Here is a 27,083-nt window from a genome sequence, read left to right on the forward strand (position 1 = left end):
AACGTACAGCTTGCTATCGTGTCAAAGCTTTGAAACGATAGCTTCCAAGAGCAAGATTGAAAAGCTACCGATATACTTTCGGGTATTATTAAAAACATTAAATGTGCACAAGCTGGAAAAACACCACTGTAGAACGTGACTTGGTCATGGTCGTAATTCATAAAGATCTAAGAATTATCCGACTGATAATAAAAACTGAAAATAATCATGGCACTTATAGTGTTCAATTGAAAAGGTTTCAAATATAGTAATATACTTAGAGGTCTGACATCCTGCACTGGTCTTACCAACAACAGAGGACCTCATCCATTGTCTGGGTCAATTCTGAAGCATAGCTCGGTCTCTTCAACCACAAGGTTCTGGCCTCACACTTGTCCTGTGGTCAAGTGTCAAAAAATAGATTCAGAATAAAACCCGACCGAACGTGGGCTCGTCCTATTGGTCCCCCACGCTCAACCTGGTGGTCACGGATTTATCGCGCTCGATGATGCGAACATGAAGCCTATGCAGGCGGCCTTGCCAGGAGGAAGGGATCACAACTGGAGGAACATTTGAAAAATTCCACAAATGGGCTTTTGCGACTACCACAACATGTCCACATGTTTGGCAAATAATGGAAGAATAACGTTCGTCTTATTGGTCAAACTCTCAACAGAAATGTGCATGCAGAATAAAATAGTGAACCTTGTTGAAATGTAAGCTTGTTTGTACAACAATTTAAACTTACTAATCCAATGTATCAGGCCAAAAAAACCCCTAAAAGATTGCTTAAATATCAAATTATTTGATAGTTAAAAAATTAATCAAATTAACTCAGCCATAGAAAAACAAAAAGAGTATTTGGTTTAAAAGCATTTTATTGGTGACATTGACCAGAGTGTAAATTATAAACAGTACGAGTCTTATTCAGAGTTGTTCGTAAAATAAACTCAGCACAAAATAAATCATTTTGTAAAATATCAATAAATACTGCATTTTAAAGATTAATACTGATAATTTGAACCTTACATATGTAATGTTCACAAAGCATATACAAATCTATACCTCTGTAAAATATACTTCCCTCAAAACATACATTTATATAAATACTGTACCATCCATATAGCGCATTACAGGTGTAAATAAAAGTGAGCATTACAAAATACATGAATGCAAAACCACATAATAATTCATATTTTATGTATAAAATGTAAGAGTGCACGACAAATTAGATCACATAAGCATTTGCAAAACTCCGGGTACGTTTCACTCCTGGTGCAGATGCCCATCATGACTCGCACATCGGCTTGCGAGCACAAGATACACACGATAAGATGTGGAGCTTCAGAGTTTCTCGGCCGTAAAGTTCCATAGCTGATGAGAAAAAAAAATGCAATAACAAAATCATGAGAAACAATGCAACGTTTGGTTTCATTTAAAAAACGAGCTACAGGAGAGTACATCATATTGTAAACAGGTAGGCTTTCGCGACCAATATTATTCACCATTTAGGTTTTTTGGGGCTAGATTGAGCCACCACCCGACAGTCAATTCGTAAGATTTGACACGTAAACGAAACGTGCCAATTAGGCACTACTTCAGGAGCGCAAACCTCCAACATTAACTATTTGAATACGACGTTTTCGCTGGTAATTACAACCAGCTTCATCGGGCGATTTTTGCCAGAATTCTGGCAAAAAATGGTTACGACTTCAGCAGCCATGTGCTGAAGTAGTAACCAAGTGGCACGTTTTGTTTGCGATGCAAGCACATAATTGCTCTGTCAGGATCAATGATTTTTAAATAAGTATACGTCATATGCAATAACATAACCCCCCCTAGAACACGAGGTCATCAAAACATTCATCATTACAAAACATGGATATATTATTGAATTGGGAACATTAATCGCAGTAATTTAATCGTGGGGGATGTGAATCGTTGCCCCCTATTCACCATTAAATTACAATTAACAGCATTATGCGCTACTAATCAAACGCATTTTACATGTGTATAATACACATGCAGCAGCCTATTCTTTAATACATTTTATTCATGTTTACAAGTACAAAATGTAGTTTAGGCTTGAGACTCTTTTTATTATTAATATAGTTTATTTGCGAAATCCCTTAAGATGGAACATCTTATGTGCGAATGTATCCAGGGTGAATTTAATATTTAGAGGTGTACTCTTAATAAGTCCCTACAGTATTAATTGCCCTTGTGTGCAATTAATCAAACTTTGAAGTGCAAAGCACGTTGGTGGCAAACAGACTTGCCGGAGATTAACCCAAGATGATGTTAGAAAAGCATCAGTGAGGCAAAGGAATGTTAACATCGAAAGAATGAGCAGGAGCAGAGAGAATAAATTAAATCCACTCAGCCGAAAGCATTCCAGATTTGAAATAACAAAATGAAACCAGTGAAGTGTCCTGGGAATTGACGTTGTGTTTTTAAAACGTTCCTTGTGAACATTTTTCGAGAAAGACAAAATGAATTGCACATTTTCAAAGGGACAAACACTGAATAATGATAGAGACAATTACCCCTTGTTTGCAGGCAAATCCTTGGTGACCAAATATGATCGGAAACTAGCACATAATACAAGTGATTAGGTCTGCCTGATGTAAGGGGCACATGTATAAACAAGGTGGGAGTTTGGTATCCATTCATTCTCTAGGTTGTAAGAAGGCTACATGCACAGAAAGAGGCAGAAGATGCAAAAACCATCGGTGAAGCTATGCAGAAAGAAAAGTATTATGTAGGAATTAATTGTCAGCGCACTAAAAATAAAATTTCCTGGAAGAGAAACAATTTGTATGAATATTAAATATCAGGTAATATTTTATTCTAAGTATATGGAAGACACGAGTTGGTAATGTAAAGCTAATACTGCTCGGATGGGGTAGAAATGGTAAAATAACAGTGTTTACCGATAGAAAACGCATACTGACGCCTATCTGAATGCAGTCACACCACCACCCCGCACAGAAATCTGCTCTTATCAAGACGCTCATTCATCAAGCAAAGCAGGTGTCAGATGGTGACAGCCTGAGAATTGAAATTCCACATGTTAAAGAAGCGCTGCAAATTAACGGTTACAAAGAAGCACAAATCAACAGGGCACTGAATACCAAAACCAAATCAAATAACAAGAGCATTGAAAATGCCCAAGTAATTAAAACGATCAAAATACCGTACATTGCGGAAGTAACTGATAAACTCGCCAGATGTTTGGAAAAACAAAATATTCGAGTCAGATTTGGCACGGTACATAAAATACAGAATTTAATATCTGGCACAAAAGATGTATTGCCGAAGCTATCAACAGAAGGTGTGTACAGGATTAACTGCACGTGTGGTAATTGTTATGTTGGGCAAATAGGACGAATGATCAGTACGAGACGAAAAGAACATCAGAGAAATATTACATTCTTCCAAATGCAACTGTCAGCAGTAGCAGAATAAGCGTGCCAACAAGGACACTCAATTGATTTTGAAAATGTTGAAGTTTTGTGCAAAACTCGCTACTATTGGCCAAGACTAATTAGATAATCTATCGAAATTGAAAGAAATCAAAATAACTTTACCCGTTCGGATAGCTACCGTCTTAGTGCTGTGTGGAAGCGAATAGTCAAATAATAGACTTAAAACTTTCGTGACTGCAGGAATTCATATTCTTGGTTCTTTCGGTAAAGTCCCGTAAATAGAAAAAAAAAACATTTTCTCTCCGCCTGATGTTGCGATTGAAACGTCGTGGGTTTTTTGCTTTTATTTTAGATTTTTTGTTTTCTATTTACGTGACTTTACTGAAAAAACCAAGAACATCAAATAATACATTAATTAAATGCATGCCTACAAAGGGCAGCGTACTTCAATCGGGATTACCGTTGGTAGGGCTGTTTTAATAAACACAATAGACAAGAAGGACAAGTTCAAAGGGCTCGCATAATGCACATGCATAATGTAGGTTGCCTCAGTAAACCCCCCCTCCCCCCACATTGTGCAAGAGTACAGAAGCGTGGTCAACACATCTACGCCTCTATATAAGGAACGAAACAGTAAGACTTCTCCACAAATCTGTCTGTCGCCTGATGAAGCTAGTTGTAATTACTGGCAAAACGTTGTACTCGGATTGTAAATGTTGTGGCTTGGCTCTCCAACACACCGGTGTTGCTGTACTAGTGACGAATTGACCACGTTCTGTTTACGTGACAACCCTTACTAGTTGGCTGTGTCGGGTGGTGGCGGGTTTTAACGACACATTTATATATTTACGCGATCTAACCCAAAAACCTCCATTATGGATTAAGCTAATATGATGAGTTATTACCACAATTTATAAGCATTAAAGCATTGAAAAAAATAACCATAATAATCAGAATTTAAAAGGCTCAAGTTGATATTACAAGCAAAGATGATCATTTAAAGCTATAAATAATCAAGTTTAAACATTGCATGAAAGCAGAATAATCATTATCGTTGTCTCTGGAGGATATAAATAATGATACTGTACCAATGATTTATTTGTGTTGCATATCATTTAGTGTCAAACTAGGACCCACATCTTCAAGAGAGGGCCCTTGCTTACATTAACTGGTAGTTCACCAGCAATAATTCAAGCAAGCCAATCTCTGCCGATGACATTGTATGTCAAAAACTAGTCCAGAATTTGCTTGTATAGAATCAACGCTGCTTAAATTATGCACTCCCAGAGGGCCATGGGTTGTGCGATAAATGCTTTATGTTTTATGCGGCGACAGGTTATATTTAGTAGACTGCTCATCTATTTTGTTATGAAGCAGAAGTTGTCTATGATTGATAGCCAGTCTACCAAGGTCGCTTATTTTATTATTTAAGAAGGAATTGAAATGTGTTGAGAGTAAGGCTGAATTATACTGGTAGGAACCTCCTGGTTACATCAGCCCACAGGGGATTATTGTGTCCGTCCGTCGTGCAGGGAGGGGCTGGGTGGGGAGAGGCTGGTTACCCCGTGGTGCCCTTATAAAACTCAACATTTAACCTACTCACGCCGGCTTGTGCCGCCCTCACAGTCGGGCATATTTGCGGAATACACCACGCCGCCGTTGACCCTGGCCATTCACCGAGCAACCCAACGTTCCTACCAGCTCCCTCCGCAGGAATGTGTCAAGCTTCTCTTGGTCCTTTTTCTTTAAAGAGAATGTCTGTATTTCACCCCCCAACATATCGAGATGGTGCTGTTGGTGCCATGTCGTGAGACGAGGTATCAGATCACTCTCAGCGAAGTGCAATCCCCTTGTGTTAGAGAATGGCCCCACCAAAGCGGACACAAGAGCTACCCGCTGAAATGAAGTCACGTGACCTCGGATCCACACTACAGTAGGGGGCAGCATTTTCTCCTACCCGTTCTTCCACCGAGTGTAAATGACAAAAAAAACAAGCAGTTTTAATTTCTGGAACTGGAATTTCGGCAATTTAAGTGCATAACCAAATTGAATGCGATTTTCTGTTGTTGCCATCATTGGCAACTGGGCTGATACCATCAGCTTACCACACATGAGAACCTCACATAAATTGGACAACTGCCCGGTTTCAAACCCAGAACTTCAGCAGTCGGACATGAAGAATGCGACCAACTCTCGCTTCTTTAAAAAACAAGCTGCCTGGCATCTCTAACCAAGCGGCCCACTGGTAACTCAGCATCGCATGACGGTGCAGCTCCAGTGTACTTCGACATCAAAAATTGTAGTTGAACATTTGCCTGTATGGGCGGCATTACTTAAAACAGAGTCACGGCCAAACTCACATTTTTAAAAGGACGTGAAGCAAAAAAAACACACCCTGGATCCCACCTCCTTCACATTCCAAGCCCATAACACAAATTCCTACTTGGGCTCACAACACTCGGCAGATACAGCCCATTGACAGATCAAGCTCTGGCGAGGTACCCTGCCCCCCCCCTGACCACCCTTGGCTGAGGGCCTGTGCGGCAGAGGCTGCATGTAGACCGCAGCCTAAACACAGAGCGAGGAATGAAGCGACGCTGTGTCTGTATTTCATAACACGGCTGTAACCCAGGAAACAACCAGGTGTATTTACGCGCATACTAGGACTAAACCCTGAAATGCAGCCAGCCATTTAAAAAACAGGGTCAGTGTAGTTTATGTAATAAGTGAAAAATAAATACGTGGAGGAGAACTGCCTGGAATGGACGTTACATGCCACAGTTGTTATATTTTCTCTACCACCCTCAAGCGTATGGTTATTCGTAAATATAAATAAATCCAAAGCAGGTATTGGCTGCTATCGTTTGCACAACATTCAAAATGTGCTGCAATACATTGGACAAAATTAAGGCAGACTAATTTATATTTCATTAAAAAAAATGTGAGTTTAATTATACATTCTGTGAGAAAGAAACGCACAGCAACTGTGCATTGAATGTACTCTGCATGTATTATAAAACATCGGTTGTATGGTCGTTGTTACCGTTCAAAACAGAAGCAAATGTCAACACGTGGCACAAATGGTGAAGTTTGCATAAACATACCGGTTAAAAATGGTCGAAAAGGCTTTTAGCTGGCAGAAAACTCCTCCGTCTCTTTGATGTCATCAACTTCTTCGCTTCTGGAAAAAGCAAGATGCATGTTGTGGTGAGGACCACGTGGGTGGGTAGACAAATGTGACAAGATTCAAAGTGCAAACCTCCCTTTTGAATACTTTCAAATCTCAAATGTTCAACTATTCTAGATAGCTTGACACTTTGCCTATTCTTTCACCAATTTATAAAACATTTTTTAGATACACATGACACAGTACATGCTTCGTCTGCACAGAAAAAACACTTCACGGAATACATTTTTCACGGCAACATGCACTTTTAAGAAAATACTTGCAGTTTGTGTGCGCGTCCTTGGCCATTACAATTTTACTCTTCACGGTAATTAACTATTATATTTACTTGTGCTCTTGCCAATGTTTATATCATTTCTCCAGTGTACTTCTGGAATGGCGCATGCCCTATATTTTTGCCATGTAAAGTTAATAAACAAAACACTAAACTGCTTCTCTTTTAAAGCCTGATCTAAGCAACATAATGCGTACTTCCTTACCTCCAGCAGAAACATGGACATAATGGTCACAGATGACCTTAAGAAAGGCATTATTTTACTTGTCTAGAGATGGAATCTTAAACACATACGAATAATGGGTATTGTACTATACACATCTTAGCAATAATTATAATAATGAAACTCGACCACAAGCGATAGCTTACCCCTTTAGCGTGTCACCGTTTTTGCCCCGGGGATAAACAAGACGCACAGCAAATTAACTGCTGTGCGATTAAAATCACGTGCATCTCTCCCATGTGGGCAAGACAAATATGCAACTTTACAGTGCATTAGAACGAGAATTGAAATTGTAAATCTTATCTCGCAAGTTCACTGCCATCTACAGGTGTGTGGCTACTGAATATGAGCATAGGAGCAGCATGTGAAGGGTTGACAGGGCACACCATGGTACAGGATTATGCTGTTTGTGTGCCTCATCAAGTCAAATGATTACACTTCACACAGCACATCGAGGGCACATGGTCAACGTCACCCTCTCGGATATGCCAAAAGCAAAACGAACATAACCGGAATTGACATTAAACAGTCCCAAAGCAACATGGGAACATGTCACAAGTCTTTCTTTTTGTTGTTGCAACAACGGGCACAAGTTTAACGAATGCCAGAAACGTTAAAGTGAAGTGGACACGTAAACAGTGAGGAAATTGTGTGGTCCTAAAAAAACGTCCCTACAGCCCCCAAATCCACAGAAGGCCTCTGGCTCAAAGTCAATGTCGAGCACCAAGAACAGACAACTGGAATGCGATTGTTCAGGACAGCCTGGACTGGGCTACGGGGTAATGCGCACCCCCATCACCGGCCGTGTTAACTCGCCGAGGAAGATGGGATAAGTGTGGTCCCGGGTGGCAGCCTCACCTGCTGTACGTGCTGTCCCCAGAGTGGCTCTGCTTGACAGCTTTGCTTCGCTTGAACAAAGCCCTCAGGCTCTTCCAAGGTGCTCTCGAATGCTGCTAAAGATACATGGGGGATAAAATCGGGCAATGTCTTAAAACGTCACACTATGCATGGCAAAATGCAGCTACACACACCACGTTGATAGCCTACATGCACACACATATGTTGGTATATATATCTAGGGAAGCGGTAGCATAGTTGTTTGCACATTGCACTACGAGCCGTGGGAGCCCGAGTTTGATGTTTGGCATGGCTGAGAATCTGTGGCGATTAGCCGAAACTTTCCTGGGGCCATCCTTAGGTCCTGAAATACGTGCCTGGTGTGGTGGTGTGTATATATCAGCACTCGGGAGACAAAGGTGGCAGGATATAATCCTGGCCGCACCACCCTCTAATTTGCATTTTTCCAGACTTCATTAGGAGGTGCTTGCAAACAGCACTTTTCCCAACAGCCTGTATAGCTAGGGATTGGATCCACATATGAAGTCGAATGGATCCCCATTCAGCCTTTAAACCATCGGAAGTGCTGCTTCGTGAGCACCTGTTAAAATTAAGCACAACTTCCAAAAAGGTCCAGTGACCACCATCACACAAAGCTATGTCCACACCCCTTGCTGATGTTGGCACAAGATAAGTTTCCTCATTAAAGGCAGTCATCCTCGTGGGAAAAAAAACAATCAGGTCAGCTTCAAATACTAATAATCACGAGGGATTGAACCCGAGCTAGCAAAATCATATAGCAGTGCATGAATCACTCAAAAATAGGTCAGTGTGTCAGTACACACGTATGCTACCTCTTGGTTAGAAATACATCACGCCATTATTAACCATTTCACCGTTCTGTAGGTAATCAGACAGGATAAAAAAAAAAACTTCATCGGTACCGAGGCTCCCACAAGTCCATGCGGGAGGGCGTGGCAGAATTTGGCAACAGGCAATCCCTTTAAAAATAACGGCGCTATACCCCTCTAAAAATATTAACACTAAATCGCTTGCACGTTGCGAGATTCAGCGGTGAACGTGACCCACCCCACAACTTGCAGTCGTCTCGGAACGGGAAAGGGTTAATGGACACGTCTTTTTTTAAACATCAAACAGTATTAATTAAAAACTTGGAGTAAATTTTTTCACATCTGCCTCGATAAAATCAGATAGGTTTAATTGCAATAAGCAGGGCGCTGCACAGCAGATGGTTTACACAGCTGATGTGGCCTGGCAGAAAACGGCAGAACGCGGGGTTAAAGTGCACTTGTGCGATGCGGCAGCTTGCTCGTACAAACATGGCCCTGTGACAAAACACTCTTTCCACATCCTTCATACAATATCAAAGCGGTGGGCAGCATGAGGAGTATTTACAAACGCTATCAATTACACCCCTTCTAAAACAGTCGATACCAGGAACAAATTGTGGAAAAATACGACTGCGTTTGGCATTGTTGGATGAAAATGGCTATTGTTAGATGTTAGAACGTTGGTTTATTTTTGGCTTCTATCAACATTATTTTTACCCTTGCCTTTTGTTAAATATATTTTAATTATAAATCAATCAACCTGGGATATTTTACAAACCCAACTGGACATTCTAGACTAAAAAATTCCCAGCCATGGTTAATAGCATTGACGATTCATATCGGAACCAGTCCTGCACATCCACCCTCCCCCTTTGCTAACCCCGCAATGACAAGAATGGTGACGCATGGTCAAACAACCCCTATTAACCAACACAGCATAGCGGCCTTCTTTCAGTGGATTAACAAAGGGATATAAATTACAATTACTTACAATCCCTAACACTAACTGAATGAAAATAGAACAAGTATCTGAGGCTATAAACATCCCACCACTATTGCTCAACTTCCTCAAATTCAATGACCATGTGAATGGAATGCACCACACTTGCTAATGACTAACCGTGCAGCATATACCGCTATGGGGAAGTGTGATGTGTTACACAACCCATTACCTGCTTTTAGAAACATGGCTCAGCCACATGTTACGGATGTGTTTACACGGAGGTTCAGCATCATATTTAACCAACTCGTCACACTTTGAAACCACTACTAAACAATTATTTGTTCATCACACATTATTCGCCTAATACCACATCACGTGGGGTGCGTTGTATCTAGTCATATCTCAGAAGCTAAGCTGGGATAAGCCAGGTTTGTCCTTGGATGGGAGACTGCCAAGCACAGACAGGGTTTGTCTTAGGGTTATAAGGTGGGCAAGAGAGCAGTGAAGCAACATCAATTTCTGTACTGTACTTCTATGCTCCCACCTCAAATGTAACCCTATTGTGTGAAGTAAATGTCTTACTTTCGCTGTACATGTCATCGCATTTCATAATAATAGCCACGCGTCACAAAGAACAAATACGAGCAACCAAAATGTCAAAATGTACAATTTTCAACACAAACAATGGGAGGAACCTCACCCGATTAAGAGTCATTGCCCCGTCAATGCAGTCCTCCGGCTGCATGCCCGCGAATGACGCCTCCAGATGCAGCGGTCGCAGGTTTGGATCGCTGTGGCGCTTGGCAGAGGCCGGCCACAGCGTGTGATGCCGGCGCTTGGGAATGGCACCTGCAGCCACGGCGTTGGGCTGTTGCTGTTGCTGGCACTGGGTCGAGCCGTCGCGAGCCACGGTCGCGCGACTCAAACCTGGACAAGCACGCGCGCACTCTATTAGCCATCTTTGCGCAATCGCCAGTAAACGGTCGGTGCTCGTGTTACATGTATTTTTTTTTACGCAAGTTTTTATTTTTGTAGTCACTGGAATTTAAAGACGTGGAATTATGCAGTGTCGGAATATTTTGTCGAGGTTTCTGTTGATCACGTAATTAAGGCAAGTGTGTGTTTTTTTTGTTTATAAAGATGATAAAATGCTTGTTGAATTATTGACAATTTGGCCGATTGTGCTTCATGCAACATAAGATTTTAAAAAACCATATCAAATTTTGTATTATAATTTAATCGTAGAATTTGTCATTGTACTAACTATTCCACACACCAATGATAACCAGTGAACAGTGACCAAAATTCTTTCTAGCATTTAACTATTTTCGCATAGGAATACCGTGAAGCATGACAAAAAAAACAGGATTAATGTTAACAAGCACTTGTAGTAAAATACCATGCCAACTTTGGCATCAGTACTGCAGTATTAATGTAAATGGAGTGAAAATGTATGCACATCATACACAGATATACCAAATCAAAAACACATTTGTGCAAGTTCCTTGTAAAAAAAATTATGACAAAGTATTCTAGGATGTGTGCAAGGTAAACCTCTTTGAAGGACAGATATATTGACAATAACCAACGTTATGCCAAGTGATGTCACCACTAAGACATGTGCTAAACGTTCTTACCCCGTAAAAGAACACCACTACCTGAAGCACAACCCCATCATTGTTCTCACCGCTGCATTAAAGGCAATAGGTCTCAAAGAAAGCCACAGTGTCACATGCTAGGCTAATGATCTGAATGGGGATCACAAACTGATGAAGCAATGTCAATGCCTTGGGTGTTTTTTCCCTGCCTGTGTGTGCACATCAACAATATGTCATTTTCTCAATTATAAATCAGTAGGTGCTGTATGTACCCTGATAAAATTCCAAAATTCATAAGGTCAACATTCTTAGCTGTAAAACCGCCTGAACTGTGCAAATGCTAAAAACCATTGTATAACCTAAACCTCTGATAACAACATGACGTCAAGCTGCTTTGTGCGCATGTGTGGTTGAGAGTGCATATACACCTGAAACCAGTTCCTGGGTCATTGGCAATATTTTCATCTTGGCGATTCGATTCTGTGGGTCTTGGGCCCCAAACACTTTGGTGTGAGCAACCTCTGTTGCCTTTTTCTGGAAATGAAATGACAGAGGAGAACATTTTAAAAGCTGGATTTCTCAATGCATGTAAAATAAAACACACCATCCTTGTTGGGGAGAAATGGGCAACATCATCCCAAGTTGGTTGTCGTCTAAAATTGCTGGCCAAAGGGATGTCTGGCATAGTGTCGTGTGGCTCCTTGTGTAGTGCAAGGTAAACGGGCCTCCAGTAGGCAAATTGAATCCATAATTAAATGGAATATTAAGGAGTCCCCCTTTCACAAGCCGCTTCATGTTCTTAATTTGAAAGCTTTCCTCAGGATCAACAAAATAAACTGATGGGCCATGTGCATTTCTTATGGCACAATCATAACCCTCAACTAGGCCATTAGCATTTTAAGCTGACGAACAATGATGTTATACGAAATATATTTCACTGTAGGTGGCAAAACTTAAGTGTTGAATAATTGGTGCCCAAGGAAGGCCTTCCAATCCACAGGCTTAAGCCTTTCATATTTGCCTCTGTCTATAACCATCAGTTTCTCTCTGGGGTGAGTTTTCATTCATACCCTCAGTATGTACAATCACATTCCCTTCACCACCCAAAAAATTATTACCCTCCACTAAGAGAAAAACATATGTACGTGAACATCATTCAATTTGTACAGCAGTGTGTGATGTGTAGTGTTGCATTATACTGGTAGGAACCTCCTGGTTACACCAGCCCACAGGGGATTATTCTGTCCGTCGTGCAAGGAGGGGCTGGGTGGAGAGGGAGGGGCTGGGTGGGGAGGGTGGGGCTGGTCACCCCGTGGTGCCCTTATAAAACTCAACGTTTAACCTACTCACGCCGGCTTGTGCCCGCCCTCAGTCGGCCATATTTGCGGAATACACCACGCCGCCGTTGACGCTGGCCATTGACCGAGCAACCCAACGTTCCTACCAGCTCCCTCCGCAGGAATGTGTTGCAGTGGCGCTTAACACAATGACAAACCACCACTTCAAGACATAATGACCTTGACTTTGTGGATAAGATCTCAGGCGATTAACATGCAAGTAACATACGGCAGTAGAGAGAGGTCTCGAAGATTCAGACTGCAGTGCGGTAAAGCCAGTGGTACATGCAATATTCAAGGCTATGCCTAGAATTACATTGTTTTGTAATAATGTTTGAGTTTGCTCCCTTTAGATCTGGCATCATCTACATGATTTTACTTGATTGTCAGGGTGCTCTGTGTGTGATGATTGCTGCTTAGTGATTGTACATCATGAAACGATAACCAAGTCAAAAGGTATGTGGTTGTGCATGTTTTACAATGCGAGGATAAGCAACCGTCACGTTCCAAATGCCTCAGAAACAGTGTGGGCAATATTTTTTGTTGAAAAACACTTTGTTCAAATGCAATTTACACAATCTATGATTGAATACGACATGGACATTCATATTACAACTAAAACGTTACTAGAGTTATGTAAATATCGGCCAAGAGGAACTCTTAAATAAGTAAACTTTAATATTACATTGGTGCTTAAAAAGCGATTAGCAGATGTTGTGTATACAATCACTTGGTATGGCCTTTTTGAGGAATGGAGTGAAATCGTTTAGAGCCCCACAGACAAACAACAGATTATTGTTGGAGCTTGAAATTGCATGTAATAGCGTAGTATGGCAAAGCCACGAGGAGGCCTTCATCCAGCAATGGATGTAACATAACGGACAATTAAAAGTTGTAAAATCACTTCACGAGTCTACAACTAAACAAATATGCTTTGAAATTCCACACAAATCGTTGTGAATTTTGATACTGTATACAGCATTCTCCGTTACGGGCAAAGTGTTTCATCGTTGCTCATAAAACAAGTTACAATACAGCACCCACACGCAGTATGTTGATAAGCAAAACACAGACTACGAATATCAAGAATGCAAAACAAGCGCAAGAGGTTTTTGTTTGCAATGCTTGTGGATATGCATCTAATTTATCGCTATTCCCAAGTCATCTGAACCAAAAAAAAACTCTGCTGCGGCATCAGCAAGAAATGGAGTGGCATGAAATAAGCTATGGGCGGAAGTCATAACAAGGCCCTCACTGCATGCCAAGCCCAAAAGAATGGGCACATTGTACGAAAAGAGGAGGACCCTAGAGAGCCCACACAGTGATGTGACAATGATAACTCAAATTACTTCCCTGTGGTATCATGCAGCACACACACAGAGCCGTTTAGGATAGAGTCCGGACCGAGATTGCTGCATGGCTTATACGATCACGTTTCACTAAGTCACCTTATTAAAACTATGCATGCTCCTGTTGCAGTCATAGCAGATTGTAGGGTTTTCTTTTAAAATCCCGTTTAAGGACTCAAGACCTTGTAATTATTTTGGCACTGCTCGACTTCCAAAAGAGAAAGAAAAAAGCCTCCATCACAACTTGATTTGGTGGGAAGTAAGAGGACAACGACATTATATTCACGGTTTACTTTAGAATGGTTGCTCAGAAAACATTCTTGCTTCTACTTAGCAAGTTAAATGATACCTTACAGCCCTTTGGGAGTGGGCAAAATTGGAGGGTTTTTTTTAATGCACAAATAAAATAGAGTAATTACAGTGCATCAATTCCGCGTTGACTGAAAACAGACAACCGGAAACAAGTCTCATTTTACAAGATCTACAATTAGATACGAAGGTAATATTTACAGTACTTAAAATGGTTATGTTAAATGAACACTGCACAATTAAGTAGACTAATCATCTTGATTGCTCTTTTCATGTGGTTATTTTGACTTTGTGGGTTATCTTACTAATCAAATGCCCTTAAGTATGCCCGTGGAATAAACAGGTCATTTTTTTTCCACTGGCTGAAACCTGTCGAGCACAATCTTGACCATAACCAGAAAAAGGCTGCTAAATCCTGCAAAAGGGTAATCAAATGCCTTAGTTGCATACAGGGTCCAATTACTGGTTTCATTCATAAAAAACCACACACATTGCATCATGTACCGAGGGCGATTGCTGTGAGCTGGTACTTGCTGATTGTGCCAACGCATACAAAGCGGTGTTGTAACCAGCATAATGTTGTAACCAGCCATAATGTATCATAAGTGTTGGTGCTCACAACGAACAATGTGCAGCACTTTTTCTTTTAGGCTCGGTTAATCTAAGAGGGCACCAGGTCAATTTGAAATTCCATTGCCACTGATTTGTAAGCGTAATCAATCATGTCAATACTCGCAATTGTAGAAACATAGCGAACAGTTAGTACAATTATTCCACCATTCTGAAAGCAGAACAATTTATTGCATGTAAATGGCATAAGTCAGTCACTCTTATTATAATATCAATCTTATTATCAAGGAGTCTACAATGACGGATAGCACAAAAGTGATTCCCACAAAAACTGATGCAATGGGGAAGACCTAGGAGCAGATGGGAAGACAGGAGACAATATATTCAGCATGATGTAAATACAAAACTACAGAGAAGGTGGCAATGATCGGTAGATGTGGTGGGGGATGACGTAGACAGCACAGGTGGAAACACGTCATACAACCCGATGACGAATTGTATTTCGGACAAAAAAAGAATGCAATTGTTAAAAATACACACCACCTGTTTATTTCAGGCGCCATTTACCTCGTAAACCTGAGTGACTCATCTGGGCTTGGCACGAGAATGCTCGAACCCAACCTTGCACGTACCTGTACAAATTTGGCAGATGCTTTGCTAGGGAAGGATCCAGCTCTAGCGTAGATTGTGAAGGATGGATGCCTTTTCATTACTTTGCGAAAGTAAAGCAGCAGGGATTTTTGAATTCAAATAAAGTGAAATTTGGACCCATTTGGTATGTCTGATATTTCAGACTATTCTTCTTTCTTGCAAAACCAGGTAGATTTAAACTACAAAAAATGTATCAAGAATCTAGTTCTATTTTGCTGGCAGAACTGTAAATGTGGTAAATGAATACCTCATTTAGTGTTACACAGATTGAAAAAAAACAACTAATGCAAGGGTGACCGAACAATAACTAAGGATAGAAAAATGTAATTTTAAAAGCAGAAAAATGGGGCAGTTTAAAGTCATGATAAATAAAGACAAACAAAACGTTCATTTAAAATCTTGCTGGCTAGCGCACCACTAAACATTTTCACGCATGCCCAGTGGTGCACACAAAGTCCCCCATTCATAATTATATGTTGAGCTGGTGGGTTCTGTTTTTGTCACGGGTTAGCAGATGATCTCACACAAAATGTATTTATTCGGGCAGATTCAAAAAGGTGTTAAGTATGCACACAATTGTACACACACTAAAAGATAAACGTCTCAAAGAAAAAGACATGCACTCATACACGTATGGAATCTCACACATGCGGATCATCACGCACACACAGAAACAAGACAAAAGTCCCCCCCTTCCCCCCCCGCCCCATTTAGGCAGACTGTTTGGGGCAAGCGCTGTTTAAAGCAAGCACGGCACAAGGGGGTGGTGTGGCCAGAATCATGCCCGGCCGCCTTGGTCTTCCCAGTAATGACGTATACACACCGCACCACGTAATCATGCGAGTCAGAAACGACCGAGGAGAGAGGCCAGGACAGGTTCAGATATTCGTCACCAATGTTGAACACGAGTGGGAAATTGATCTGGGGTCACTTTTTTAGCACATTGCAGTACTGCGCCACCGCTCCCCACATCAACACAGGCATGCACACGCACATACGCACGTCAATACATTCCTTCTCAAGCTGACCTCCTAGCACACCACACTATCTGTGCGTATAAAAACCAAAGACTTACGGTGCCGGGTACAGCCTGGCCAGCCAGCTGTTGTGCACGGAAGTCCCCGCTCCGAGCCCGCTCGTCGTAAACCCGCGAGATGCATTCCAGGAACCGCACCATCTCCAGCAGCTGTACAAAGCCGGTGCCAGCAGCAGCTGCTGGCTCGCACGGCTGCAAAAACAAAAAGACTGTCATGAGATTGCAAAGTCTGCATTCAATGAAGATTGGCCATTGAAGAGGAGACATTTACGAACTAAAGCGAACTGTTGGGATGGCCACGCCACGTTCTAAACTCTGAGTTGGTGGTCTAAACCAGCGGTCCCCAACCTTTTTGGCACCAGGGACCGGTTTCGTGGAAGACAATTTTTTCATGGATGGGGGGGGGGGGTTTCATTATTGGGTCTTTCCCCTTTTTCAAAGAAGCTCTCCAGCGACGTTTGTTTTTTACTCATTGTGGCTTGGGTTAGAGCTTGTGGGCTTACCAAAACTGTGACGGAGACAAGTGCGCAGTGCGGGAAAGAGGCGCGGACGGAAGTGGTGAATAATAAAATAATGGGCGGGACACGCATGGACTCACCGCTCTCACCTCCTGCTGTTAGGCCTGGTTCCTAACAGGCCACGAGACCAGTACCGGTCCGCGGCCCGGGGGTTGGGGGACCCCTGGTCTAAACGACAACATGGCCACATTCAGCTCTTTTGAGCCAGTGTTCAGGACAAGGCTTTTGTTTCTGCAATGCTGCACACCATTGGTGCCGTCAAGTCTAAACTGTGAACACTCACGTTACGTTTATTGGGTCATGATTAATTTAAAAGCTTTTATATTTTCTTTGGCCAAAGGAAACGATTTCAGCACAAGTGATGTCGATGAAACATATAAGAAACACACGGACTTAACTGCCAAGAAAAACTAGCATTAACTGCAGGACAATATTTATATTTGGTGCCTTGAATTATAGGGATTTAGGGAATAGATTGTAACACATATCAGTGGCAATTGATATCAGAACTGGTCCCTGTGCATAGCCTTCATCAACCCACACAGACTTTCAGAGTTGAGCATGGTGAAACACACCCAACCAATGTGGAGAGGCCTTCATCCAGTAGTGAATGGACTGAAAATATTACAATTCCTATACAGGGGTTATTAATGGATTGGGCTACAAGGACATCTTGTGCTCGATTAAAATGGTAAAGTAAGAAAAGGGTGCCAAATGTAATTTGTACCTAATATTCATAATGTATTTTTAGCAAATTTACTCTTGCTATTTCTATCATTATGCAATGCAACAGAGGAATGCACACTTTCCGGTAATATATGATTTAATCAAATGTTTTAATTGCACAGCATCGAAGAGGCGTATACGACAGCATTTTCTTGGCCAGAATTCCTGTGGCTTTTGTGATGTCATCAAAACAAGAACTAAAATATAGAGGAGCAACTGCATTTTCCAGCCACTGGTTTACAAGCATAAAGTAAGATTACATGCATTCGCTTCATAAGTGTCTGGAAGTTAATAAAATGGTTAAGAACATTCGATTTGTTCCCATGTGCCTAAAAGTACCAATTCGAATTTAAAAAAAATCAATACTGCTACTTTGGGTTTCTCGATTGTGCTGAATAGCCCTCAAATGCGTTTCCATGTTGTTCTGCATCCAGTGTGACATTTTACTCCATGTGCCAAGAGAAATTAATTTCCTCGAGAAACTCCCAGGATGCCGAGCGAAGCATACAGACCAAACATGGCGCGGAGCTAGACGAAAACGCATGCTAGAGAATCAAGAGTTTCATAGTTTTGATAAATGCAATATCATGGGTAAAACAGGACTCCCTTTTAGAAACAACATCAGCATTTTTTAAATTGGCTAGACATGCTATAAAAGACAAAATTGCAGTCTAAACAGTTTATGCAGAGCACAATGCAACACCTGCCATGGGGGCCGAGTGTTTGCCTGCAGGTACGGCTTGGCTTACAGCTGCTTTTCACACTGTTTCTTTTGGAGTTTTCTATGAACCGACTGCACAGGAGTCACAATGCAAGCACTGGGTGGAACAACCTCTCACACTTTGAACAAAAAAAGGGGTTAGCGTTGCCACACACTGGCGTTACTATAAGTCTACAAAAATAGACGAAACCGCTGAAACACCCGTACCATTCCGTGTGTGTGTGAACAAATCCACTAAATAACTATCCAAATCAAACAAGCAATAACGCAGCGCTACGAAGGATGAAAGCAAATACTACAGTTAAATCCAACATATTTTGAACTATATTTTTCACAAGATCAATTGTGGATAATCCTGTCAAACCTACTCGCACAAACTAAACTTAGAGTTATCTTCAGGCACATCGAATGCATAATAGAACAAAAATGAGATTTTAAAATAGCCATGTTTGTGTCGACGGATTTTGGTAGGGCCACTGGCTAAAAGGGCTTCCAAAACATGAAGCCCAACTTGTGTGTGATCACCTTTGGATTTGCGGTCTGGATACAATAACCTTCAATCAAGTGCAAAGTAAAATATAATATGATATACAGATTTGGATATACACATTTTAATTTGCATTAAAATGTTAACATTTTAAAAGTCTATAAAGGACAGAGCTAAACACGTTATTTTCTTTGAATTTGAAGTTTGGCAACTTTGGGGGGAAAACCAATTCAAAATGACACTTTACTTACCTACATTCACAAACTGAGCACGAGGTGATCATAGTGGCCCCAAACCATGTACCCAATGAACATTGGTACCAATAGCTTCAACGTTCCATTTGGACATGGAGACTTGCTTAGCTGCTTGACTAAAGATGGACCAAACTTAAATGTGATGTACACTCAATGGACTGGAATTGGAGCTGCCAATTTCAATGAATGTTTATGGATAACTTTAGTTCTACCAACTTACAGTATTACCAATGTTTCTATTTACATAAAAACGGTCTTGAGTTTACAAAAAAATACAACAATTGCTATGGGGATTCAACTATGGCAGTATTGACCAAGCAAAATAAGATGCACTTTGCTGAATAAAGCTATTTGGAACTTTCAATAATGTGGTTCAAAGTCACAATACACAACAACTTTATATATTAAATAATAATTGACTTTGTGGGCAATATATAAAACCCAAGCTGTCATTTTACTGCTAAAAATGATTATTAATGTATAATTGTATGTTGTCTAAATTATGAACGTTGGTGAAATTTTAGTCATTACTGATCATAACCATGTTCAGTTTTAGTAAGGGACAATATATATCTATTTTTTTAAACACTGGCTATAGATATTGAAAAGTAAAATGGGGTATTTCAAAGTCCTAAAACCACCAAAAATGCAACATTTATTTTGCAATGAACAGTAACATCTGGGAATTTTGACCTCTGAAATTTTGTCTCAATAGATAGGTTATTTCAACCCAACTGTGGTTGGTGGAAAAGAGACCGCAACATTTTTGTGGAATAATGCAAAGCAGCCAGATGATGCCACATGGCAGAGAACACAGGAATGCCTCTTCCCTTACTCCTCAGCAGGGTCCTTGGTGAGCAAGGGCAGGCAGGGCTAAGGGGCTGTGGGAGTTCACATGCCCGTTTTATGCACGCAGACAACGGGCCAAGTTCTTTGCACGTAGCCTCACATCAAAATAACCCAACAAGACCACTATCTTTGACATTCATCACGACGCAAAAACAAACGAGAATGTTCGCTCCACCATCACTGGCCTTAACCACATTCTGCCACCGTTTGCTCAGCTCTATATACGTTCCAAAGAATGCTCAAGGCATACGAAGCAGCCCAAGCAGCTAAGGCAACAATGGTTCAAATAAACAGGCCAGTGTTTCATGAAACTAAGGAAGCAATATTTCTAGAATCTTCAACACCCTATAACTTTGAACTTTATCAAGCCATAATTAAAGCACTCCATCTGCAGGTTAGCAGGACAATAGTTACGATTGTAGAATGTAAGCCGAGTAATTCAACGACTTAACCAACAATAGGAGCTTCCGATGGACAGTGCCAATCCTGCAAGGAGCACTCGATAGCAATCTGTATCGAGTTACTGAAATGGCATGGAAGACACTCAAAGCCTTATTGATTGTTAATTAACAGTATTCATTGGCTTAAATGCCCACAGTTATGGCCATTGTTTCAATATTGCCAAGAGGCCAGCTACTAACAAAAAAAAAGTCTGAATAACTTAGGGGGAGGACTCATTTTAGGTGGACATTAAGGCGATTGAGGTGGGTGTCAGGATGGAGGTCTGGGCTTCCCTCTGTTCCGTGGTGCTGCTGCCAAAATGTTCCTGGGACGTGTCGTTTATTTGCCCCCTGCATCTCAACTCCTTCATATTTCCCCCATATTTGCCCTGGTGTTTTTTCTCTTAATTTTTCTCCCGGTAGGAGATACTGCAGAAATTAAGTGCCTAATAAACAAATCCTTATTTGCTTTCTCAAAACCATAACAAGGTTTCAGAATTAAGGCAAATTTCTTTGGGAGATGAAGTAATATTCTTTTTTACATCAGGACCACATGAGTGGCTAATCAGAGGAGTGTCCAAAAAGGGAGAAGTTAGGGGCTCAAAGGAAGACATTAATTGAGATGTTTTTGTATTTGTGCGTGCGTCACAGCACAAAAAAATGGAACTGCTATTTTCCTGCACTTCGTTTCGGTGATTACTGTACCGAATTCCAAGAAAACACTTACACAGATGATAGCATCTACAAAGGTAAAGATCTGTAAATAAAAAAACGTTAAATGTGGGTGGAGCAGCGGACAATTTAGTCACGAGGTAAATCACTTATAAATATAATTGCAAGTGTCCACCAGTCTCAGTGTATTATTTAGTTTGAATAAAATTATGTGACTGCCTTGTAATTGTGTTTGTCACCAATAACAAATGGTCTTTCCCAAAATAAAATCTGAAAAATAGGCTCAAATTAAATTTTCAGTGACAACGACGAAGTCAAAAGATCACCATCAACAGAACCAATGAAAATCTTATTCCAACAGATTTGTAACAATGCTAATTTTGAACTTCAGCCTACACAGCTGGGTATGTGGACAGAGCTCAGCTCAACCCATAAAATGGGCCCCAAATCGGCCTGCCCTTCCACATCCACAACAATGTTTGGCACATCTATTGCATGACACACGCATTTCTCATTTATGGGAGGTAGACACACTACATTTGCAAATTAAGCATAACATTCTAAAACAGCATAAACATTTTTATAATAATAATATTTCCATGGAGGGGGAACAGGTCTACTTTGACTTTGGGACATGCAGCTTAAGGTTCCGTTATGAAATTTTAAAAAGAGAACAAAAAGGCAATCGGTACAGTAACAGAAAATGCCTCGTGCCTCTTTGGATAAATGTCAGCAGGCCACGCTGGTAAGCAAACAGCCCAGCACGGGAAGACAACCATTACTTGCCAGAGCAGCATGCAGACTCGCACTTGTCAGTAGAACTACCCCCCCCCCATACCTCAGGTGAGATCATCCTCAACAATTCAACTGGAAAAACTGGAACTTGACGCCGAATAGCACTCACACTGACACGGCTTAAATCTCTCAAACCGTGTGACAACGCAGCAATCCGATTCATGTTGTAACACCCTATACATATTCATTTTTATGTAAATTATTAGTCTTCACATCCTATATATTAGTACACAATTGTGCATACATTGCATTGTTTTTGATCGTGTTTCTCTCTTCCTTGTGCTTGCACCCCCCCCACCCAACAACATTTCCCAGTTCCCTTGCAAAGGAAAGGTCTTCTCAAAAATGGGTTTCACTTTTCCACTTCATTTAAAAATTATATCCAGAAGTTAAATGTAAAAAAATTTTGCCTGTAAACTATTTGCAATTAGTCATTCGTTTAATAATCGCATGTTTAACAAGCTATAATGTTAAAATAAGCTAATATCGTTCTATAAAATATATCGATGTACAATTATAGTATTATGCACAATCCAAAAAAGAGGCTAAACCATTTGCCATCAGAACTTAGGTGAAACGCCATCAACCTCATGTTCGTCACTAAACGTCAGATCCACACACTACTCGATGGTTAAGCTTGACCAGTGCTCTCCTTTTCAATGCATCACAACCATTTTAAACAAGATTGTCAAAGTAACAAAATATAAATAATGAAGGGCATTGTGAAGTAAAAAATGGTGAATTGCAGAAATGAGTGCAAGAAACCCATTTTACAGCTACATTTCAAGTTTCAGTTCGTGTATTACACTTAGATAGCTGTCCTTTCATGTAGGGTAATATGGCGTTTGCGCGTTCTCCTCGTGGTTGTGTGGATTTTTCTTCGGGTCCTCTGGGTTTCCCTCTTCCACATTTTAGAATCATGCGTTTAGAGTGTCTGGCTGCTATAACTTTCCCACACAATAAGCCACTTTTTGTTGGGCTATCATTTGGGGCCAGGTCACTTCTGAATAAGAGCCATGTCGCCAAGTGTGTGTTAGCTGGTAAAATACACGTATTAAATAGGTTAGTTTAGGTATTACCCAGTATTTTTTTAGACAAAAAACAAATAGATGATGAAATTGCTAGCCCTTGTAAAGATTTTATTCTGAGCATGCACTACATATAGTTGGAGACGTATCAAGATTAAGTCAAAATCCTTTAATTAACCTATTGCTCAGTCATCAGTTGCTACCAAGATAGGCCGCGATGCGAGGATGGAAAGAGAGATGGACAAAAGTTTATCTGTGCGCAGATGAAACAACAAAGGCCAACCCCTTCCTGTCCGCAACAATTCCTTGCAAATGATTAGGGTTATCAGCAGCTCCTAGACCAGGCTCTGATCACGGCAACAAGAGGAATGTGGCATTAATGGAAAAGCACTGTTACTCAGCACCTGCACGAAAGTGCCAAGAATACATCATCAAGGTGATGGCAACTGCAGCGGTGAACTGCATTGGTACATACGCACAGGAATACATCACAAACAAAGCTCACCACCACACTTGTCAATTGCACTGCCATACAAGTAAAATATAGTAGGCTAATAATTCAGACAACGGCTCCTCCTTCAGAGCAGAGATGTACCGACTTGACAGTTAGAGATTGTACATTACGTGGGACCATGACCAAATGAACAGTTTTGTACTGATATTGAAAGAGTTTTAGATTACTGCAGTATATACTATATTGGGCAGCAAATAATTTCTCCAAAAAGCAAAACATTTTAACACCCATTTACATTAAAATAATACTGTAAATGGATTCGCAGCCCATTGCTAAGCTGAATTAACCATGTCCTTCGGGTCAAGGAATATCTACTTATTACTACTAATTTGAGTTAGATCGCATGAATATAAGTGTCGTTAATCCACCACCACCCGGCACAGCCAATTAGTAAGGTTTGTCATGTGAACAAAAATGTGCAAATTAGCTATTACTTCAGTACATCGGTTTGATTGCGGGTAAACCCAAAAACCTTTGCTATGAATATTGATCACAAAAGCCTGTGTAAAATAATCATTTGAATGTGTGAATGAGTCTACGCCTCTGTGATTATGAGAGCCCCCTCACAGTTGGCAGGCCAAAGTGAACATTATTTGTAGAGGACCACTGCACGGGTACATTCCCCCTTGCACTCTGCAGCTCCCAACACACACAAGGTAAACTGTATTCCAGCAAATTATACACACACACTTCCAAATCCAGGGAAATCATTCATCAGAGCAGCTCTGCTTCCAGCAGGGACCTCCATGCCTCATTACCCTCCATGCTCAAGTCTATGCAGTGGATCGCAAACTCTTTTAAACACAAGGCACCATTCACCGCCATCTGCCTAAACAAGAATATCTGCATACCATGCCTTTAACATCAACTCGCTCGGTAACAATCACATTGTATGCATAGTCTACATTACTGTTATACAGATTCAAAAAATGCTTTGGTAAATATTAGTGCCTCGGTGACATTTGGTAATCCACCATCGACACGATGAATTATCCACAAGTGGTTCTTAAAAAAAAAATCTATTCATCATCGGTGAATAAAAGCGTCCGTTTCCTGTATTGAAGTGTTACAATGTCACAATTGTCACAGGCTGCAATGAATGGGGGACCCAATTTTAAACTGCATTCTTTGACCATGTTACCACACCGGGCACCGAGTCACCCAAAACGGAAAAATCTCCATTGAGAATAAGGCTGTAAATACACGAGACCTGCCTCACCTGCTTCGTGGAGTTGTCCGTGACTGCTTGATTTGTTTGTGGCAGTGCATTCTGCAGATACTCCTCCCAGTCCTGAATGATGGCTTCGTAGTTGTCCCCAACCACCTCGGAGGGTTGCTTTTCCATCGTTTTCTCCTTTGAGGTCCCAGTCGGAGCAGCCACATCGACTGGGTCATCCATCACCCGTGGAAGAGGCCCTTGCTGTTGTAGTGCAACACTTTCCTGTTTGGGCAGCACAGCTGCATCTTGGATGATGTCATTGCTTGGGTTATAGTCCGCCAAGCTTGCGACTTTACCATCTGTGATGTCAGAACATCCACTCTGCTCGCTGGCAGCATCACTTGGCTTGTGTTCTTGGTTCGTTGGACTGGATGGGCAGTCATCTACTTTGGTACTGGACGTGACGAGTGATGCTGTGGAGCTATGGCGGAAAGTGGCTCTGTTCAGGGCTTCCATAATGAGGTGTTTGGATGACATGTTGGACGCAGTTGTGACAGGAGGGCAAGCAGGTTCTTTTGGCAGTGCATCTGGACATCCTTCAACTAAAGTGGGAGAGGTTTCAGTGCAGTTGCTGCTTGTGTTCGTTAGATTACGATTGTGGATATCTGGAGTAGACGACTTTTCCGAAACTTCAGATTTTAGAGGTCTTCCGCATAACAGCAAATGATTTGACGTCCGAGAGCGAGTGCGTGGCAATGTGTGCTGAAGCAACTCGCGTGGCTTGCAGGCAACGATTGACCCGTTGACATTCAATGCCTGTGAAGACAAGCTGCGAGGGGGGCACTTGGCCTGTGGCAGTAGCAAAGCCGAATTTGTACTTACAGCTGTCCTACTGCGATTATGGAACATGGGTGCAGAAATTACTCCAGACTTGGCCGACAGCGCAAGGCTCTGGTCAGAATGATGTTTGCCGTGGATGTCATCATTGGAAATAGCAGGAATGATTGTGTTTTTTGGGACCACAGCTAATGAAGTTGCATGCACACTGCTGCAAGACTTAGTCAGGCCAGCATATTGGACATTTGTCGGAGAAAGAGCCAAGTCAGACTTCCGTAAGTTACATCCGAGATCAAAACATGACTTGGATTTCCCTTGTATCATTTTAGATGGAGGCGATAAAGGCCATTGGGGAAGTCCTGCGTTCAGTGTGCGTGTGGGCGTAAGTGCATTGCCAGAGTCAAGGGATGCAGATCGGCCATTCAGAGGTTTGTGAGGTGAACATGGAGACTTCTCATTGTCCGAAGGTACCAGTCCTGAATCTCGAGACATATTCTTTGGCAAAATCTTCCCATTCCTTTCTTTGTCAAGAGGATCGTCCTGTTTGAGAGCCAAACTTTTAAGAGTACCACCACCACCATTATCAACTTTCGAAATGTCTGCCCCTACCAAGCTGGCACGTGGACTTCCGGCATCCCAGCAGCAATTTAAAGGACAGTGATTTTTTATTGCTGAGTTGTCTTTGCCATTGTTCACAGGAGGCTCCTGTGATTTTTGAGAGATTTCCGGCGTGCTCAACTCCACGTCGCTGTTGAGAGGCGACGAATCCATCGTGCCCGATTCATCCGTTGCGATTCCCGAAGACTGAGATCCGCTGCCGCTCAGCTGCTTAATGGGCGAGTCATTGTGGATAGAAGCAGAATTCCCCATCTGCCTCCTGCGATTGATGGAAGTCTCACTCAAGCTTTGGTTCAACTCTGTGATTTTTTTTAGAATCACATTTCCTGTAGTTCCTTCTTTGTCTGCAAAAACAGATATAGATTGGTATTGTTAGCAATGTGAAATCAGCACAACCATTGAGATTTTGTATATTAGTCATTTAAATTAGAGTAATCCTGGGAAAACTTAAAACCCACAATCTATTTTTTCCAGAAAGTAGTCCGACAGTGGGTGCAATAAATATTTTTTAGCTCACCATGTAGCCACATGTGGGGAAATGCACAGGGTCTTTCAAAATATTTATTTGGGTTAGAAGTTTTACCAGAACATCTCTCGTGTACAGTCTGTACAGTCGGACAATGATTTCTACAAATTGTAGCAGTTCAAGTTAATCAAAATATTTCCAATTAACTTTTAAAGTCCATTTTTTTTCATTTGCAACGTATGAGAACTGCGTCAGTAGCGTCACTTTCAAATAATAGTTTCACCGCATTTCCAAAGGTTGTACTTATCCTCTGAGAAGTCCCACTCCCAACTGCACTTGGATTTAATGTAAACAGCATTCCCATCCCCACCTTAGTGGAATGCATGCCCATACTTACCTGCTTTAAAGCAGGTATGGGCATGTGTCA

General features: G+C 41.3%; 1 protein-coding gene across 2 annotated transcripts; it reads right to left on the reverse strand.

Annotated features, from left to right (window-relative positions):
* Positions 1–1,102: 1,102 nt before the first annotated feature.
* Positions 1,103–26,504, reverse strand: LOC144934061 (uncharacterized). 2 transcript variants are annotated; one of them, XM_078859430.1, is made up of 7 exons: positions 24,796–26,504; positions 16,612–16,764; positions 11,749–11,854; positions 10,423–10,649; positions 7,950–8,041; positions 6,512–6,588; positions 1,103–1,353 (listed from the first exon to the last, which is right to left on the reverse strand). In XM_078859430.1, exons 1-6 carry the CDS (start codon positions 26,440–26,442, stop codon positions 6,537–6,539), a joined length of 2,277 nt encoding a protein of 758 aa, XP_078715556.1. In that variant the 5' UTR covers positions 26,443–26,504; the 3' UTR covers positions 1,103–1,353; positions 6,512–6,536. The 2 variants fall into 2 exon arrangements, with proteins under 2 accessions (XP_078715556.1, XP_078715555.1); XM_078859429.1 differs by having other exon boundaries at positions 7,950–8,044.
* Between the last annotated feature and the right edge of the window lie 579 nt (positions 26,505–27,083).

Source organism: Lampetra fluviatilis, chromosome 9 (assembly GCF_964198595.1).
Source record: "Lampetra fluviatilis chromosome 9, kcLamFluv1.1, whole genome shotgun sequence".
Classification (NCBI taxonomy): Eukaryota; Metazoa; Chordata; class Hyperoartia; order Petromyzontiformes; family Petromyzontidae; genus Lampetra; species Lampetra fluviatilis.

Coding starts and splice junctions, on each gene's coding strand:
- LOC144934061 (XM_078859429.1), bottom strand. CDS start 26,442: ATGGGGAATTCTGCTTCTATCCACAATGACTCGCCCATTAAGCAGCTG. Junction 16,765..24,795: donor CGGACAACTCCACGAAGCAG/GTGAGGCAGGTC, acceptor TTGTTTTTGCAG/CCGTGCGAGCCAGCAGCTGC. Junction 6,589..7,949: donor GGGGACAGCACGTACAGCAG/GTGAGGCTGCCA, acceptor TGCTTTTTCCAG/AAGCGAAGAAGTTGATGACA.